Raw genomic sequence first — 21,982 nt, forward strand, 5'->3', positions numbered from 1 at the left:
CAGTAGCAACCACTTTTCACAGCAGTTGGGTTAATTTAAAGGATTAGTTAATCGATTAACAGCAATTTAAATGTGTATTTTTAAATACAAAACATCAAATACGTTATACACTTAGTTAATACATGTTTAACACTTAGTTTATGCCTAGAATGCACATATACATGTATTTATGTAATGCATGAACATATTATAAATGACATATCTCAAGGATGAAATGATTTAAAAGATTTATGCATATCAGATATGTATTAGGTGCCCTAAGCCTTGACTCAACTTAAACTAGATTCTAATCTAAGCCTAGTACCAATTAAAGACTTCAGCACGTTGATTTGTTGGAGATCTTCAAGCTCTTATAAGCACAAGCTGTCCTCCATCAAAACCATGACATAGAAAGAGAGCTTTCCAAAGTGTTCCTCTTGACATGCACACTTTCAACATCATCAAATGAATTTATATAAAGGTAAATTTCAAGTAATTATAATATAAATTTTTTAGGTAAAGGTATTTGCCTATGTTCAAAAGTTAAAGTTATTTTATTTTTCATTATAGTGTCAAGCCAAAACAACTCAATTGATTGTAGCTATCATTTGTTATACTTCATCGAGGAGATCACCCAGCAATTGAAAAAGAACATGGTAGAAGCTAGGATTTTATGTGAATTCAGTAATGTATTGACATACTCAGATGATCAAATTATACAACTTAGAGAAGATTTAGACAACTATGTTCGAAGTATTATGTAGATTAGTAAATAATTAGTATATACAGACATACAAGTATTGTAGTCTAGTTGTATTGTTTGATTGTTTAGATTTGGAAATAGAAAATGTACTTATTGTTACAATATCAAATGAGATTGATTATATTTATTGTGTTGCTTTAAATTGTAGAATTTGTTTAATATATATATATGTGTGTGGTGGGTGTGTGTGCGTGCGTGCGCATGTGTGTGTTTTGCGTTGCTGAATGTGTTTGATATATATGCAGAAACTGCTTGATGTAACAATACTCTTTGATGTACTGTTATATCAAAAAATACTATTATGATAATTAATAGTGCTTACTCTAGCAAACGTTGTTGAAAGTAGAAATCTGACACATTCAACATTGCTTGCTTGAGAAAACACTTTTGAATGTGACATATTTAACATTGTTTGCTTGAGAAAACACTTTTGAATGTGACATATTTAACATTGTTTGCTTGATAAAACACTTTTGAATATAACACATTCAACAACGCTCGCTTGAGAAATCGTTATTGAAAATGACACATTCAATAATACTTGTTTAAGAAAGGTTTATTGAATGTGTTACATTCAACAACATTTTCTCAAGCACGTATTGTTGATTCGTCACTTATTTCAGCGCTTTAAAAGTGTTGTTGAATCTAATCTTACTTTCTTTTCCCTTAAGTGCTATTTTTTTAAAAAAACATTAGTAAATGTCAATTTTAAGTGCTATTTTTTTAAATTCTGGCGCAATAATCGGAAAAGTGTAATTATTATACCAAGAAATGATTTTTGTGTTAATTCGTTAATTCATTTTTCAATTACTTATAGTATATTCAGGATGGAGTTCACGATAGCCTAACTGTGTAGAAGTATTTTTATTGGAGAGTTTATATAGTGAAATGCTTTAATTTTTTCTGGTGGTTTATTTGATTAACTATATTTAAATTTTGTAATTTTAATATTAATATTTTTATCTTTATATATATAATTATATTTATTTTTTAAATTTTTATCATTGTTGCACACCCTGTTCCCAGGTCCTAGATAGTCACTGGTAACGAATATTATGGTTAAATTAGGATCACATTCTACTGAGGAATTCAAGACCAGAAATTTAGTTTCAACTGCTTGCCAAACTTATATTAATTTGGATAATTGTTTGTTGTCTTAGTTTGTTTCTTTGTAATTTCCTTTGTAACAAAAAATTTCGTTGGACATTTACCATAAATTGAGCGATGCACTATTGAGTTTGTGTTTGAAAAAACACCATGTTACAATTAAGTTTAACATTACCTCTCTGTTATGAATTAGTCCTTATATATTCCAAAACTTTATTTTAACCCCTAGTATGATGTAACAAAAACTAATGTGACATAAGTCATACTAATTAATTACATAGCTAATTATGGTATTAACGTATCATCCATATCGATTAAAACCAAAAATCAATAAAAATAACTAGGTACAGAAACATAAGAAAATAATTTGGGGACTAAAATCAAATCCCACTGTATTTTTATTTACTAAAAACATGTTTAGTTGTAATACCTCGTTTTTAATAAAATTATCATCAAAGAAAATTTATTTTTTAAGTTATAGGTCAATATGAATACAAAATCCAGAAAGAATGTATCATATTATTTACCTTTTATTTTTGTATTATTATTAGCCTTTGACAAACATCGTACTTGTCAATTTACACTTTTCTTCAATAAATTTAATAGTATTAATTAATAATTTTATAAATAAAAATTCTACAAGCTAAAATTTTAATAAATAAAATATATAAAACATTTATGGGTTATAATGATATATCTAACCTTAAACAGAAAATAGATTATACTTTTAAAATTGGAACATTTTAAAATTAAGTAATTAGAGTTACCATTTCTCAATTTCATTTTTTATAAGGAATAAATAAAATTTAAAATCAATGACAAAAAAGAAAAAAAATCAGAAGAAGTTTTAACTTTATATAATGGTATAAATTATTGGGGAGTGATTCACTTACTCCAAGAGTAAGTTTAGAAAACATACACTATATTTTAATCATCTAATTTGGGGAAATCCAATGATTTGAATTAGTAAGTACATGTAAACCATTAAATTTATCTAGAATTGATGACTACAACGTGGAGTAATTTTTTTAAATTTACTCTTGGAGTAAGTGAATTCTCCCTCTAAATTATTATATATGTATAAGTAATTTCCCATTTTGGGGATTAAAAACATGTTTAAGCCTTTATTATTATAATTTATTATTTAACAAAATGTAATTTCAAATGAAATATTTCACAACTCATAAAAGAATCATATCGAGAAAAGATGACTACCACCTAATTCTCTACATTAATTTATGTGCATATAAAACTTTATTTAATTACCTATTTGTATATAGGAAAAAATATTTTAAGCTATTTATATATAAGTAATTATTATAAAATTATCATGTACCAAAAATAAATTTATAAAACTATTATTTAATAGAATATTTGATATATTGATTGAATACGAAATCTATAAAGAAGGTATGATATTATTTACCTTTTATTATTGTTATTACTATATAGTTTTTGATAAAAATAATTTAAGTGTAAAGTCAAGGTTGGAAGTTGTATATTTAATGTTTAATAATCAATATTATATTTTTCAAGATCAATTCTACACTTTTTGTTTCTTATCGATTGCCTTAGCAAAACTTTATTTATTTTATATATATATATATATATATATATATAATAGATAGCAAATTATTTCTTGAATGATTAATATTAAAAGATAAATATAAATGATTTTGATGAACTTAAATCTTAGTCATTTATATATAGTCATATAATTCAAATTTATTTTTCTTACAATTTTTATATGAGAGTTGTTCTTCCCTATATATATAAGTAGTTGATAATAAAATACATTATATCTTATCCTAATTAAAAAATGAGTTTTCTTAAGGTTTGGGATGATGAACTAAAACTATGATAAAAATGTTGGAAAACTAAATCCATTAACTAGTATTCAACTTTCAGTTATTAAATGTCTAAATGTTTTTTACCCTCTAATCGTCATCCTTAAGGAAGTTTGGATAATTCTTAAAAAATTGCCAAACCTGTATTAAGAAATGAATACCAAAATACAATTACCAATTTTATCTATATTGACTGTTTGAATATAGAAAAATTCTTAGGCACGCAGGAAAAATCTTGCATTTAATAATAGCTCTAGAATATAGATCCTGTAATTATTTAAGGCCATAACCAATATTTTTATTTAAAACTTTTTATTGTTGCGCATACATAGTAGGTCATTTGCATCTGTCTATTTTTTTTAGAATTACATTCATTATCAATTGAAAATGGTATGTATTTTTCTTGTTCTTTTCCTTGCCATCAAAAGCCTATTGTTGTCTCATCAGATTCGTGCCTCATATGAGTTGTATGATAATTTAACCATCACAAAAAAAACAATGTCCTCCACTTTGGATTCATTGAATTATATCTCCAAATGATAAATTATGTATTTATGGTACAAATTTTTTTAATTAGTACTGTATTTATTACATACCGGTTTGCATCATTTTTTCCTTATTTTGACTTCTGAAATGGCGTGGTTCTCTAAATCAAGAAGTTGCATAATAAGAGATAATTTTAATAGATTATGAATTTATAAAGAAAATTTTTGAGCGAAAGGAAATAAAGGAGGGAGATGAATACATTTCTCACAATGCAATCAAATTTTCATATAGGAGGAAAGATATTTCCATTATAGCAAAAAATAGTTGATTCCTCACTAAACCCCTTACCAAAAATAACAAAGGGTACTATTTCACAATATTTTTTAACATAAAAACCATATTATATAGACCCTATACATTTTCTTGTTCTTCATTCTCAGCATTTTGACACACAAAATGTCTTCCTTGCTTCCAAACAATGACCCTGGTGTGAATGTTGTTGTGAGTAAGGAAGAGTACAATCTCTTCCATAACATCGACCGGCAACTTTTCTACCGTTTCGCTGTGGGTCTCGGCTGCGATCCTAGTCAAACGACTCATGTAATGGCCTTCATCATTTGGCTTGAGAAGTTTACAAGAAACTTGAGGATGGTGGCATATCTGATTCAATGGCCTAATTCTTTGCTTGCTGATCTTGCTGATGAAGCAGTGTTGGTCTTGAATTGCATTGAGAGTCCTCAATTCCCTTACCATCATGTTGGAAGCAATAACTATGAGGGTTTATTGCCCTTGATTCAAAAGATCACAAGGAGCAGGGTTAACCTCATGTACTTTCACCAAAAGAGAATTTATATCATCCCTGGAATAACCAGAATACTCAATGATGTTTGCACTAGGGCTTTCAGTGATATTGTGCTTCAAGTGAATTATCAAAGAGCTATGAAAGATCAACATAGCTTCAATGCTGTACCTGCTGCAATTCCACAGTTTTATGGCCAAAATCCTCAACCACAACCTCGTAGTTCTTTTGTGCAGCCAATGTTTTACTATACTCCTGTCGTTCATGATGGGGTTGCACTTGTGCCACAGCAACCTATGATGGTTCCACAGCAACAGTGGCATGAAGGGAGTTCTAGTACTTCTTGGGTTCCTTCTGGTGCTAGTGCTGGTGGCAGTGGCAGTGTGCTTGGACCTTATCAAGTTATAAACAAGGATGATTTTAATCAAGAATTTCAAGAGATTTTGGCAAGCTTGAAGATAAGTGATGATGTTGAGAGAAAGGAGGTGCTAGCTCCTGATGATAGGACAGTTTTTATGACATTCTCAAAAGGATACCCTATTTCTGAGAACGAAGTCAGAGAATTTTTCTCAAGGTACTTTCTTCTACTATATCTTGTACACTGTTTTTATTTCAGAATTTTTTATTTTTATATATCCTGTCCATATCTAACTTCTAAGATTTATTCATAAAAAAATAGGGTTAAAACCAGTTTGCCCCATTTGATTTGAATTGAATCATTTCTGTTGCCACGTTAGGGTTTTGATTGATATAACTGTACTCACTCAGGTCAGTATGAATAAAGCTTATTATGATCTCTGATATATCATTTTATTAAATTCAATTTTTTTGTGTGAAATTCTTGGATGATTTCTAGACATAAAATAATTGAATCCTACAGATACAATTATTAAAAGGTATGTGCAATTTGGAATAATGCGAAAAAAGGTGGCAAGATGTATATGAAATGAAACCACAAGAAAGGGAGGTTTATTTGTTTATTTTGAAATAGCATACTTCTCATTATCATCATTAGATCTTTGTTAATATTTACATATGTATTATAAAGTATGTAAATAATATCAACTAGATGTTGGTTTAATGATGTAAAATTCGTTAAATTCCCATGGTAAAGTCAATTCTTGTGAGCGACATTTGTTGAGAGATGCAGCCCTAAACCTTGAAATGAATTAGTTCATTACCCAAAAGATGAAGGGATATCCTTAATAGTACCAAAACTGTGTAATTAATCATCATCATTATTATTAATCAAACCTAAAATTCTTACAATATTTATTTTATCTGAAGTTCATGTATCATTAGAGAATCTTGAGAAGTACGTTATGTCATCCAAATATCTAATCATTAAAATGATGTTAGAATGTTATAGTCTATTGTTGTGTTTGAAATTGCATATGATTGCTGCTATGTTACATTTACCATACTTTTGAGAAAGTGTGGCCGATGTGCTAAAAGTTGGATGTTCTGGCAGCTACTCCTAAAACCATAATTCCCCTTGTGGATTACAATTTAAAACACTCTTTCGTGTTAATGTTTGGATTTGAGAGTGATATGGTTATGATGCACAACCAAAGAAAAAAACAAAACTTGGAGTTATTCAGTTATAATTGGATCAATTGTAACAAGTGAGCACACCTTATACTGCTAATATTCAATCATTTTGCTTTTAAAAAAGAACTGGATACGATCCAAGTTTAGGGTTTAGATATGTTGAAGTAGTGAAGGCAACTCAATTGTCTAAAAGTCAATATATAACAAAATGTTTAGTATTTTACTAATAGTAATTGGTAGTTTAATTTTGTGCCAATATAACTAATCGTGTTGTGGATTCAAAATAAGTTTTATATGCTAACTAGCTGAGCGACATATACATCATACCTGCTAGCCTACGTTTTTATTTTATAATACTAAATATTCAATTTTTACATATTATTTTGAAGAATTTGAATATCTTTTTTATATTAATTATATTTTATATTATAATTTTTTGTCTTTATTATAATGTTTAACTTAAGGTAAGTATGGTGATTAATATGTTAGTAATGACTACCTAATATTATATGATTTTTATTAAATTAAAAAGTATTCAGAATAAAAAGATAATAAAAATTACTACATGGTTAGTTAAACCATATTTTGCATTTATATGGTTAAGCTTTTTAAGAAATCTAACATCACTGTACATTCTGCTTTGACTTGTCTGTTTTCTGGATGTGATGTCAAATCAATTGATCATTTGTTTCTCCTATGTCTATTTTCGAAGAATGTTTGGAAAGGTGTCTATAACTGGACTGGTTTTGCCGTTTTATTGCCTAATAACTGTTGTGATATGTTTAATTATCACATTCAGCTGTGCAGTAGCAAAAAAAGGGAAGTATCTATCTATAGTGTATGTTGTGGTATTGATAAGAAATAACTTAGATCTTTAATGGTAAAGATTGTAGTTATATCTCTATTACGAATATGATTCAGGTTAAATCTTCGATGTGGTTTAATGCAATATTCTAGGAAACATGAATGTTTTTTGCAAATTGATGTTTGAAAATTTGACTTTGCATTCAGTCTTTTTTTTTTGTTACTTCTTATGATGTTACATTGGTTTAGCACCCTTTATTAAAACAATCATTATTTTCTTTGCTGTTCAAAAAATAATAATAAATTTTACCCATGGGGGCAAATTGTAACCTTAAAATTGATCTAATAAGAGAGATATTTTCTAGACCACATATTATATGTTTTGATTTTAATTTTAATTACATTTTACAATCACAATTGTATTGATAATGTTGCGGTTTTGACAATCTCCACAACAGTATGGTAAACACAATTGTAGTTTTGTGTTAGTCATATTTTCCAATAATTTTCCAAAATTGTAACAAATGCAACATATACATAACTTAAATTAACGCCGTGTATAATTTTCAAATTAATAAGATTTTCTCCTTGTATCAAACATCACTATACAATGATCACTATACACCTTCTTTCTTCATTTCTCTTCTTATTTTCCTCATATTCTTCACCCTTTTGCTATTTCCCCTCACATTGTTTTTCTATTGATTCATGTTCTTTTTACTCTTCAACAGAAGATATGGAGATGTGATTGAATCTATTTTCATGCAAGAAGTGCCAGAACATGAGCAACCACTGTATGCACGCCTTGTGGTTCGTCCTGGAGCCATTCATATGATTGATGGTTTACTTGATGGAACAAGCAGAATGAAATTTGTCATCAATGGAAAGCATGTTTGGGCTAGAAGGTACCTTCGTAAGGGAAACAAATCTCCACAGACATCATCTTATGATTCACCATTTGGTGCTGCTGGCCCATCTCACTGATGCAATTTCTTGAAATGATGAAGATATTTGTGTGTTTACTGTTGTAATCTTGGTCTTGCCTTGACTTTCAAAGGTAAGACAAATAAATTAGGGTTTATGCCAGGGATATGTGGCTGGTTTTGAAATAAACATAAAACTAAAACTGTTTGTTTGATAATTTATGACTTCATGAACCTTTCAGGTTATCATGCTTAATGTTTGCATGCCGTTGGATTTGTATGATTAATGTTTTATCTACCCTCCAGTTGTTTTTTTTTTTTCATTTTTTCTTGTTTATAGCTTATTTTTAATTATTTTACTATATACACCGTTAGTTAAAGATTTATATGTTGTCAGTGTATTATGTACCATTCATTTTTAATACTTTTGTTTAATAGTCAACGATAAAAAAATATGAATGTAAATAATGTAATGACAATATAAAAACTCTTACGTTATCAATACATATATTTTTTTTCTCTTTTTATATCTATGCTAGTAACATGTGTAGTGATAAGGTTGGAATTTTGGTAGTCTATCTAACCATAACAAAACCAAATATGTCATATAAGAGATGAAAGTTTGAGTGAGAAGAATATTGATGAGGCCAGCAGTTGATAGATCTAAGTCTAGATGAAATTTCTTGTATCAAAGGTATTGCTAACAATGTAGAATCTAGGTAGATTGTTTAGTAGTAAATGATAAGTAAAGGTGGTACAAAACTTCAATGGTAGCAAGGCAAAATGAGTGTATGTGACTTGATAAAGATCAAAATATGTTTTAGATTATTATATTTTAGAAAAATAATAGTTTTTAACTTTGTTATAAGGTGTAAAAGGAGAATTAAAGTAACAAAAAAGGAGAATTAGAGCAACTGTATAAAAGCTGTCAAAGAGCCATGGAAATTAGTTGCGATTGGCTTAAGGTTGAAATGTGCCACACGATTGTCTAGATAATTCTTAAAACATGTAGAAAGAATAATAATAATAATAATAATAATAATAATAATAATAATAATAATAATAATAATAATAATAATAATAATAATAATAATAATAATAATAATAATAATAAACAATCATTTACATGCTATATCTTTATATAATTTACTATTTAAATATATACTAACTAAGACATTTTAACTGTGTGAATCTTTTTTATCTAATTTTTTCATTATCCATCCATTTAAGGATAGTAGTCTAGTACGGGAACATTTTTAAAAGATTAAAGTGATTAGGGTGTATAGAAATTTCTAGCCAAATTGTTTTTTCATAAGTCTAGAAATTTTTTATCATGATAGATATTAATTGTATTGTGTAGAAATTTTATGAACCTCCTTTAAGTGATATAGTCATATAAATATGACTTATGATATGTGTTGGAGCAGAAGACCCAGAGAGAAATATAATAGAGAAAATGACACCGAGAATTTAATGTGGTTCGACAATTTGCCTACATCCACAGCTGAAGAGCGACAAGGATTATTTCACTATGATAAAAGAGGGTTTCACTCACTTCCCAAAACCCAAGTACACCCAATTTCACTCTCACTCAAATATTTCTCACACGATTAAAACAAGAAGAGAGAATATGCATTAAGCTAAGTATTTGGTGTGTCTTACAATGACATGGAGCACAACTATTTATAGCCAAAGCTCTTGAAGATTATGTGGCGAAAGGGAAAAGAACATTAATGTTGGTTTCACCACAACCACTTCTTTTTACTTGGCTAGAAATTCTCTCTTTCTTCAAGATGATCTTTAGCTACTTCTTTTTTGCTGGGCCCAAGAAAGTCTTTTCATCATCTTTTTCTTTTACTAATATTCAATAAATCTCCACCTTGGCTAAAATCCTATCATAGTTATTCTACTGCTACTCTTCTTCATGCTCACTAGAGATTCTGAACATTAAACATGTCCAGACAATGTCTCAACTTGGTAGTTGGAACTGGCTTCGTCATCATGTCCACCAGATTATCTGCAGTGGGTATTTTCTCCATTCTAACAACTCATCTCTCCACTATGTCTATGATAAAGTGCCTCTGAACATCAATATGCTTAGTTCTTTCATGATACATTGGATTTTTTGTCAGATGTAAAGCCCTTTGACTATCACAATAGATGGTTGTTTCTTCGAGTTGTATACCCAACTCTTCCATAGACCTTTCTCCCAAATGGCTTCCTTTACATCTTTTGTTACTACGATGTACTCTGTTTCAGTTGTAGACAAATCAACAATTGATTGTAGTGTTGCTCTCCAACTAATAGTACAACAACACAGTGTAAAGACATATCCGGTGAGCGATCTTCGCTTATTTAGATCTCCAATATAATCCGAGTCAACATATCAAGTGATCTTGTTTTCAACATCTTTGACTTTACCATACAAAAGCCCTATATTTGTGGTACCTTTCAGATAGCACATAATCCACTTCACAGCCTTCCAGTGAACTTTACCATGATTTGCCATATATGCTTACCACACTTACTGCATGTGCAATATCTGGTATAGTGCATATCATGGCATACATGAGACTACCAACCGCACTAGCATAAGGTACACTTGACATCTCTTTTTTTCATTCTCAGTTTGTGGACACAAGGTCATTGAAAGTTTGAAATGAGTCGTCAATGGAGTAGTGATTGGTTTAGCATTTTACATGCCAAAGCATTCCAACACTTTCTCAATGTACTTCTTTTTGATAGAAAGAGTGTCCCCTCTTTTTTATCTCTCTCAATCTCCATTCCTGGAATTTTCTATCCAGCTCATAAGTCATTCATTTCAAACTCTGAGCTCAATTGAGCTTTCAAGTTTCTAATTTCTAACATGTTCTTACATGCGACCATCATGTCATCAACATATAAAAGCAAATATATGAATGACTTATTTGCAAGCTTCTTGTAGTAGACGCAACTATCATGTTCACTTCTGGAATATCCATTTTCAAGCATGAAGGTGTCAAATTGTCGATATTATTGTCTGGAATATTGCTTTAGGGCATATAAAGATTTCTTCAGCAAGAAAACATGATCTTTCATCCCTTGAACTTCAAATCCTTCAGGTTGTTTCATGTAGATTTGTTCCTCCAACTCACCATGCAAGAATGCCGTTTTGACATCTAGTTGCTCAAGTTCTAGATCAAAATGAGTTACAATTGCAAGTAGGATGCGAATAGAGCTATGTTTTACCATAGGAGAAAAAACTTCATTGAAACAAATGCATTCTCTTTGTGTAAAACCTTTGGCCACTAATCGCGCCTTGAATCTTGCATCTTTAACCCCAGGGATTCCTTCATTCCTCTTAAAGACTCATTTGCATCCAACAATCTTTTGAGCCTTCGACCGCTTCACAAGAACACAAGTATAATTCTTATGAAGAGAGTCAATTTCCTCTGTCATGGCAGAAATCCATTTGGAAGCTTCTTTGTTGTTGATAGCTTCTTCATATGACCGTGGTTCACAATTACTGATATCATCAGCAATATTTAGAGTGTATGACACCAGATCAGCATAGCCATACTTTTCAAGAGGTTTTATATGTCTCATTTGCGTGTTCCTAGCCAACTGATAATGTTGTAATTGGGAGATATGACTATCAGTACATGCATCATGGACTTCTTTTTCTTGATCAAGTGTTTTTTCTTTTGTTGGCTCCACCTCAAACTTCACCTTCTACAAGATATTAGGATCTCCATTTTCACTTGATGACTTTGTATGAGGCTTTAGCATTTCAGCTTCATTAAAATTAACATCTCTACTAATAATGCACTTTCTTTTCTCCGGCCACCATAACTTATATCCTTTCACACCATCACGATATCCAAGAAAAATGCATTTCAATGCTCTTGCATCAAGTTTTATTTCTTTGTTATGAGCATATGCAGAACAACCAAATATCCTCAAATTTTCATAATTTACCGGAATACCCGACCAGTCTCATCTGGAGTTTTAGAACCAATGGCCATTGATGAACATCTATTGATCAAGTAACAAGTTGTACTAACAGCTTCTACCCAAAATTCTTTTCGCAATCCAGCATTTGACAACATACATCTTTTCCTTTCAAGTAAGGTTTTGTTCATTCATTCTGCAAGTCCATTTTTTTGTGGAGTGTGCCTTTCGGTATAATGTCTCACAATACCATGATCCTTGCAAAAAATTCTGAATTCTCTGCTGCAGAATTCTAGACTATTGTCAGTTCTCAGTCTCTTGATCTTTCTCCCGGTTTGCTTTTCGATCAAGGTTTTCCATTGTTTGAACTTGACAAATGCTTCACTTTTGTGTTTCAAAATGAAGATCCACACCTTCCTTGAATAGTCATCAATGAATGTTAACATGTATCTACTACCACCATGAGAAGGTACTTGGGAAGGATCCCACAAGTCAGAATGTACATAATCGAATGTGCCTCTTGTTTGATGAATTGTAGTAATGAATTTTATCCGACATTGTTTTCCGAAAACACAATGTTCACAAAAGTCTACCTTCCCGACTTGTTGACTGCATAGTAATCCTTGTTTGGCCAACTCAACTAGACCTCTTTTATTGACATGACCCATTCTTAGATGCCATAGTTTGGTGACATCAGATATTCTTATAGCTCCACCTTCACCTTTGTAGCTATAACCTTTTGAATCTAGTGTTCCCAAGGAAATCAGTTTTTTCTTCAATTCTGGAACGTGCCTTACACTTGTCAATGTCCTTATGATTCCGTCGAACATCTTGATTCTAATTATGCTGATGACGATGACCTTGCAGGGAGCATTATTTCCCAAAAGGACATCACCCCCATCTAAGGGTTGGTAAGTGGAAAACCAATCCTTAATGAGACACATGTGATATGAGCATCCAAAATCAAGTATCCATTAATTTTTTGAGTCGTGCCTTACACTATTATAGCCATTTGCTATAGTTGCATCTCCATATTCATAAATCTTTTCCTTTCCTTTGCGCTCTGGACAATTCTTTCTTATATGCCCCTCCTTGTGACAATGAAAATATTTATATTTTCTAGGTTTTGCTTTAGACTTGGACCTAGATTTCCCTGTTTCACCAAATTGATTTCGCCTCTTTGTTCTTCCTCTAGAAAAAAGACTATCACCTGAGTCTTCAGATCTCGAATCTGATACTTTTTTCTTTAGTTCATTCGAGTGCAATGTCGCCTTTACTTCGTCCAAGGTCAGATTTTCTCGACCATACATCATAGTGTCGATGAAGTGCTCGTAAGAACTTGGAAGGGAACATAGTAGAAGTATTGCTTGGTCTTCATCTTCAATTTTAACATTAATATTCTTTAGATCAAGAATAATTTTTTTAAATTCATCGAGATGATCTTTTATGGACTTTCCTTCCTACATTTGAAGAGTATATATTCTTTTCTTCAAATACAGTCTATTGGTGAGTGACTTCGTCATGTACAGGCTTTCCAGCTTCAACCATAATGAAGCAGTTGTGGTTTCATCTGACACTTCTCGTAGAACTTCATCTCCTAAGCACAACAAAATTGCACTATGCGTTTTTTCCAAGTTTTCATCATTCTCGTTCTCGATCAGACTCTCTCGTAACTTGTTTCTACCTTCTAAGGCTTAGCACTCGCCATGATAATCGTATACCGGAACAATATCGTAGTCTCTGAACATACACCAGGAAAGTTCCCAGGAAAGAGAGGTGGGTCTTAACAGACACGCTTAAATATCAGGTCTTTCCTAAGATGAAACTTTCCTAGACATGCACTTTCACACTATTATACCTTTCCAGTGACAATAACAATTTTTTTCCTGATGTGTAAGATCAGACAATGCTGCGAACATAGAGCATACTAAGAATTTTCTTTTAGATCATACAACTTAGCATGCAAGAGCCCTACGAGCTCAGATACCAGTTTGTTGGAGCGGAAGACCCATGGAGAAAATATAATAGAGAAAATGACACCGAGAATTTAATGTGGTTCGGAAATTTGCCTACGTCCATAGCTGAAGAGCAACAAGGATTATTTCACTATGATAAAAGAGAGCTACAAGTGTTTCACTCACTTCCCAAAACCCAAGTACACTCAATTTCCCTCTCACTCAAATATTTCTCACACAATTAGAACAAGAGAACAAGAATAGAGAATATGAATTAAGCTAAGTATTTGATGTGTCTTACAATGATATGGAGCACAACTATTTATAACCAAAGCTCTTGAAGATTATGTGGCCAAAGAGAAAAGAACATTAATGTTGGTTTCACCATAACCACTTCTTTTTACTTGGCTAGAAATTCTCTCTTTCTTCAAGATGATCTTTAGCCACTTCTTTTTTGCTTGGCTCAAGAAAGTCTTTTCATCATTTTTTCTTTTAGCCAATATTCAATAATATGAAATATAATTATATAGTATAATGAAGGATGTAAGAACAAAAACATGTTTTTATGTATATTGCACCTTTAAATTCATCATATAACCCTCAAACTATTACATCATCTAATATGTTACTCTATCTATAGATAATATCACCAATGTCCAACTATCATTTCTATTTTCCACCGAACCCATCAACAAATTACATGTATATTAGTCTGTGTGATTATTTCAAGTCCTCATAATATTGTACAAAGCCAATTTAATTTATCGTATCTATTAGTGCCCAATATATCAAGTTTGGATCAAATAAAATTATAGTAGGTACAATTCGTTACCATGGCTGATTTGTTATGTCTAAGTAACATTGGCAAATTGGGATGCCTTACGTATGCATTGTTGGTCTAAATTAGAGCAAGAGTGAGCATGTCCATTTATAAAAATAGCATAGAATGTCATATTCTATGGACAAGATAGACGTGTGAGATGGCCGCTATACAATTAAAAAAATAATAAAAGTACATAAAATTAAACAAAATAAGAAAAACAATCTTATATCACTATTATATTCTTAAAATAACACATAACAATGTGTGGTGCCCTAACTTTGGTCAAATATCGATTATATGATTTATTGAAGTCGTCACTATATTTTTGTGGTCAAAACATAAAACTACTTTTTGCCCATTATTGGAACGCATTGGTCTTTAATTTAGAGATTTAGATACGAAAATCAATTACAAATCGAGAAATGTATTAGCAACTTGGTACTACGTCTACATGTACTAGACGATACTCTCACTAATTGCATGAACTATTTTATATCCTTAAAATTGTTTGATTACTTATTTATTTATTTATAAAGGAAAAACTTTATTTCATATTTTGTGTTTAACAAGATTGTATCTTGCTCTTATGTATCTCCAAGGACAATTGAAAATCAAGATTACATAGTTCTAGAGTAGAAAAATGTTTGTTAGTTGAGTGATTTTTATTTAATATTCGAAGAGAAGAAGCAATGCATGATCATAGAATGTCATCTCCACCTTAAGAGTGAAATACATCTCTATATCCGATACTACATCTTAACTTTAAGAGAATGAAGACACGATTTATGATCGTATTTGCTTTAAATACATGAAGATTTTTTATATAATAAAGTTTAAAGAGATGGTCGACCATTTTTTAATATTTGCTAACTTATTTCAAGATAGTGAAATACAACCATATATCTGATACCATATCTCAACTTAAAATGGTTGCAGATTTGATTTTAATTATAGCAATACATCAATTCATATTATATATAATTTTCAATCTTTATAAACAAACTAATTTGGGTATGTTCTTTGAAATATTAAGTACTAATGTATCATTTGAACATAAAATATTGCTATTGTTCTTGAATCCCTTTATATTTTTTATTTAAAAAGAAAACAAAAAATGGGAGGAGAAATTGATAATGAAATGACATCCATCATTATTAAGCCACATTTTTTTCATTTAAAAAGAAAGCAAAAACTGAGGGAGAAATGATTTTTAAATTACATCTCATTATTGAGTCAATAAGTGTTCTATTTTTTAAGCAAATGGCGCAACTACACCCCACAAGTATATTAGATGAAGGAAGATATAAAAGGGAGTTACATTGAGATAATTGGCACCATAACTATTTTTGAGTAAGCTATTCTCAAATCTGATCCTATATCGAAGATGGCCGAAGATCATTCCTAGGAGAAGGTTCCAACATCAACCGCCCTCCAAGCTTTGTTGGAGAGTGCAATGACTTTTGGAAAATCAGAATGAGAATCTTCATAGAATCTCAAAACTTGGACATATGGATTGCAATTGAAGAAGGACCATATGAACCCTTCACCGTAATCAACAAAAATTGATAATGAAATGACATCCATCATTATTAAGCCACATTTTTTTCATTTAAAAAGAAAGCAAAAACTGAGGGAGAAATGATTTTTAAATTACATCTCATTATTGAGTCAATAAGTGTTCTATTTTTTAAGCAAATGGCGCAACTACACCCCACAAGTATATTAGATGAAGGAAGATATAAAAAGGAGTTACATTGAGATAATTGGCACCATAACTATTTTTGAGTAAGCTATTCTCAAATCTGATCCTATATCGAAGATGGCCGAAGATCATTCCTAGGAGAAGGTTCCAACATCAACCGCCCTCCAAGCTTTGTTGGAGAGTGCAATGACTTTTGGAAAATCAGAATGAGAATCTTCATAGAATCTCAAAACTTGGACATATGGATTGCAATTGAAGAAGGACCATATGAACCCTTCACCATAATCAACAAAAATTGATAATGAAATGACATCCATCATTATTAAGCCACATTTTTTTCATTTAAAAAGAAAGCAAAAACTGAGGGAGAAATGATTTTTAAATTACATCTCATTATTGAGTCAATAAGTGTTCTATTTTTTAAGCAAATGGCGCAACTACACCCCACAAGTATATTAGATGAAGGAAGATATAAAAAGGAGTTACATTGAGATAATTGGCACCATAACTATTTTTGAGTAAGCTATTCTCAAATCTGATCGGAAGTAAAGCCCAAATCTTCATGGAATGATGAGGATAAAAAGAAGGTGCAATATGATCTCAAAGCAAATAACATCCTCATCTTAGTACTTGGCATTGATGAGTTCTTTAAAGTATCAAACTGCAAATCTTCCAAAGAAATGTGAGATACTTTAGAGACTACATATGAAGGAACTAAGGGGGTAAAGAGGTCGAGACTCAATACTCTTTCCCAAGAATATGAAATGTTTCGTATGAAACCTGGAGAGAAAATTATGGATCTTCAAAAGAGATTTACTCACCTCACAAATCACCTTATTGCACTTGGTAAGGTACTATCAAATAGTGACCTGAATTTGAAGATTCGAAGATCACTCACCAGAATGTAGCAACCAGAGGTAACAACCATTTCTGACAAGAAAAGTTTATCAAAAATGTCTAAAACACATTTTAGGAATATTAGTCCAATAAAGTCTAAAACACTAAATCATGTGAAACAAAGTCAATTAGGCACCAAGAATCATTAATCATGGTTAATTAAGATTATGAATAATGTGTAATATATTTCTCATCAATACCTTGTCTCACACCCCTTAGGCAGTTGAAAAAACCATCATTCTAGCCATTCACATTGATTGAAAGTTTGGTTGAGTGCATAATTGTTTTAATCCACTTAATGAATTTTCCATGAAAACCAAAACCCTTAAGGGTATCAAGCAGGAGGTTCTAGTTCATTGTGTCAAATGCTTTCCTAATACCCAACTTGATTGCTAGATTACTACCAAAGGTTTTGTGATCAAGTAGATTAATTGCTTCAGAGGTTGTGCATATACAATCTTGGATATATCTATCTTTGATGAAATTTCTCTAATGAGGTGAAACAATTTTAACAGCAATTAAGGCTTATCTATCATTTAAAACTTCAGTTATTATTTTAAACTAAAAATTAGCAAGAGCAATAGGTCTAAATTCCTCAATTTGAATTGAGATTTGGCAACAACTAGCCTTGAGAGAAGACAACAGCCTTGGTTTCTTCACGAGCAGAGATTTCAGTGAGCATGAGATTGTCCTCTTCATTCACCAGATTAGAAATGACATCCTAAATTAGATAGTTAGGAGATGAGTTGTTTGGAGAAGCAAACAAATCCTTTTAGCTTTATAATAAGTATAGATATAATAAATATAGAAATATAAATATACTACTCTTTATATTCATATATGCACATTTAAAATTTAAAAGATAAGAAATTCAAATTATACTACAAATTGATAGAATATAGAAAAAGACAAATAACACCTTCTAAAATCCTGTCTATTTGTTTATCTATATATTATTTTGTGTATAATTATTATAATATTAATCATATGTATTATTTTATATCAAAATCAATGATAATTAAGGCATAAACAATCTTATATATATTAAACTTTTTAAAAAAGTTCATTCTAGCAATTTGTAATTTAAAAAATCACTAACAGTGTTATGCAAGCCGGGTCGAACAATTCAATCGTTCCAACCACCAACTAGCCTTCTAAAGGGCCTTGGTTTACACGGCTAGGCGGATGAGTCTTTGAGCCATTTTGGACCATTGAGATTCTAGTTTGACCTTATTAAACTAGGTTAACTCAGAATAACATGGGTCATTGACCTGAATGTTTTAGCAAAGAAAAAACAATGGGCAAACAAAGCTAATTTGAATTTCCCTTTTCTATTTCTATTTTCAAGCAAAACAAAAACAAAGTAAAAGTAAAACCTAGCTCAGAATCTTCATATTGAGATTGATATTGTTGTTGGTGAAGCTTCAAAAACATGTTAGTTGTTCAAACTTTTTTATCATTTTCTTCTATATAGCTTTCTTTTCTCTGCGAAAATTTTCCACTTTGATTCTTGTTGTTGGCTTCACTTCACATCCAAGATTAAAGTCTATTACTAAAATGAAATTTGGATTTACACTATTATTAGTAATCAAATATAAGATAGAGCAAGAAAAAGATTAGAAACCATAGAAGAGAAGATAATAGACATGTAGAGAAGATGAAGGGGTGAAAAGAATAGGAGGAAGTATTTGAAGTCCAAATTAGATAGGAATGAGAATTATTTCTCCGTCATGTCCCTCTCTTTCCTCTCTCATTATTACTACAATTTGAGGTTTACTTTTTTAACTCGAGTAGTAGTTTTGTTTGAGTAGTTTCAGATTCAATTTTCTATTTAAACTCACTTTGTATATATAGTTAATTATAAATATCGCATATTGATTATTTATATATTTATAATTTTATATATAATTATTAATTATATATGTTATTCTTCGGTCTAACCGAACTCTTTAATAAGTTAAATCATTTAGAACCTATTCTGATTTGATGTCTGACTCATATATTATAACTTTGGTTCTAGTAAAGCTTATCTCTTATAAATGAAGATCTCATATATTAATTTGTATTTCAAACCAATCAAAATGTATTATTCAATTAAAAAAATTAGAAACTAATTTTTATATTAATGTATGGATATAAATATAATATTTTTTTTGGAATAGAGGATTGCCCTTTCAAGAGTATCCCAGCGCATAATTTATCCACCTACCATCACTAGAATCTAGAAAACGTTTCCCCACATCACAAACATCTCTCACCTCATTACACGAACCAAACTCTAAACCCTCGAAGTAGCGAAAACCCATCTTTGACTCCACCCATTACGCCACATCCCAACCGACCCAAAAAAATCAAAATTAATGGCCGCCGCCGCAGCACCTCCACCACCACCAACACCTGCACCAGAACCCGCCCTAACACTCTCCCAAAACACCCCATTGGGCCACCCAATCTTCACCCGCATCCGCCTAGCCACCCCTTCCGACGTCCCCCAGCTCCACAAGCTCATCCACCAGATGGCCGTCTTCGAACGCCTAACCCACCTCTTCTCCGCCACCGAGTCTTCTCTCTCCTCCACCCTCTTCCCTTCCACCACACCCACACCACAACCCTTTCACTCCTTCACCATCTTCATCCTCGAAGTCTCTCCAACCCCATTCACAGACACCCCAAACAACCCCTTCTACAACCCCACCGAGAAAGTTGTGAACTTGGACCTTCCCGTGGAAGACCCAGAGAGAGAAACATTCAGGGTTCAAAATGGTAATGATGTTTTTATTGCTGGGTTTGTTTTGTTTTTCCCAAACTACTCAACTTTTTTGGGGAAGCCAGGGTTCTATGTGGAGGACCTGTTTGTGAGGGAGTGTTATAGGAGGAAAGGGTTTGGGAAGATGCTGCTTTCTGCTGTGGCTAAACAAGCTGTGAAGATGGGGTATGGGAGGGTTGAGTGGGTGGTGCTTGATTGGAATATCAATGCCATTAAGTTTTATGAAGAAATGGGTGCTAAGATCTTGCAGGAATGGAGGATTTGCAGGCTCACTGGTGAGGCTCTTGAAGCTTATGGAGGTGCTGAGTGAATATAATGTTTCTGTTTTCTTATAAGAATTAGGCAACATTTCGATTTATTAGGTTATCTTATGGAAATTATGTTTAAATGGAGTTTGAAGTTGTATAAGCTGGTGTGCTTTGGACTATGGCAATGTTTTAAATTGCAATCCGCAACTGTAGTTGCATTGCGGTTTTGCCAACCGCAATTGCTTTTCCTTTTTGTTATTTAGAAGTTATTATCAATATGTTATTCCACAGTCTATCCGGTGACGTTTTGTCTAAAATAAAATTTGTTGCTTGTTTTTTCTGATGTATATTGTGGTGTTTGGTTGGTTATTATCTGATGAAAACTGTGGAATTTATGTTTCAAGTTGTGGTTCTTAGATCTAAATGTTTGTGTATGTGTGTGTGGCTATAAAGTCATTTTCAATTTGTTATTCTACACCCTAAGTGATGATTGAAATTATTATCTGACAGAAGTTCATTTGAAATGAGAGTTTGAAGTTGTATGTATGGAATGGATGACAATGGTTGTGATTTCTCTTGTTAAGTTATTTACAATTAAGTCATTCTGCACTGACTTTTCATTTTACATGGAATTTGCTGTTTTTTTCTAGTGTAAATTCTAAGTGTTGTTTGGTTGGGTATTATCTGTTGAAAACTGTGTGGAAATTATACTTCAAGTTCTGGGTCTTCATGTAAATTGTTGTGTGCCTTTGAAGTCATTTTCATTTTGTTATTCTATACTCTTGTTGCTGGAAATTCGTTACATATCTGGTTTTTTCTCTCTTCATCCTCTATGTTGCCTTATGTGAGGCTCTTCAAGGTTATGGAGGTGCTGATTAAGATTGGATTTTCCAAAATGGGATAGAATTTGTTGGGCTCATCTGTGATAACATGAAAAGAGTGCAGAGCTATAAGTGAAACAACACGTATTGAACCAAAACCTGAAGACAATGATTCAATAAATCTTTTATACTTATAAACTCTTTGATTTATCCCTCGTATCTAATGTTATACTTCATACTTGAAAATATCTAATTGTTAGTTTTATTCAAGTGTGAAGTTCCACATTGAATATGAGTTGAAGTGTTTATAAGTGATAAAGACATGAAACCATTTTCTTAGGCTTTGTTTGGGATGAGGGTTTTGGAGGGGAAGGGGAGGGATGGCTTTGGAAAGCCTTCCCCGGGGTGTTGGATGAAGGAGAGAGGAAGGTTTTGGGAGGGTCTCTCCATGTGTCTATTTTTTTAAATTTTCCCCAATTTGGGATTTTTAGATAAAATGTCAAAATAGTTAAATATTTTTAGTAATATTATATAATTATACATTATTGTTCATTTCTCATTGTTAATTATATTTGTAAAG

General features: G+C 31.4%; 2 protein-coding genes across 2 annotated transcripts; both read left to right on the forward strand.

Moving 5' to 3' along the window:
- Positions 4,639–8,320, forward strand: LOC109359879. Its single transcript, XM_019604571.1, has 2 exons — positions 4,639–5,555; positions 8,068–8,320. Exons 1-2 carry the CDS (start codon positions 4,639–4,641, stop codon positions 8,318–8,320), a joined length of 1,170 nt encoding a protein of 389 aa, XP_019460116.1.
- On the forward strand, positions 19,766–20,928 carry LOC109361307 (probable acetyltransferase NATA1-like). Its single transcript, XM_019606747.1, has one exon. It carries the CDS (start codon positions 19,927–19,929, stop codon positions 20,641–20,643), a length of 717 nt encoding a protein of 238 aa, XP_019462292.1. The 5' UTR covers positions 19,766–19,926; the 3' UTR covers positions 20,644–20,928.

The sequence above is a fragment of the Lupinus angustifolius genome, chromosome LG11 (genome assembly GCF_001865875.1).
Source record: "Lupinus angustifolius cultivar Tanjil chromosome LG11, LupAngTanjil_v1.0, whole genome shotgun sequence".
Taxonomy (NCBI): domain Eukaryota; kingdom Viridiplantae; phylum Streptophyta; class Magnoliopsida; order Fabales; family Fabaceae; genus Lupinus; species Lupinus angustifolius.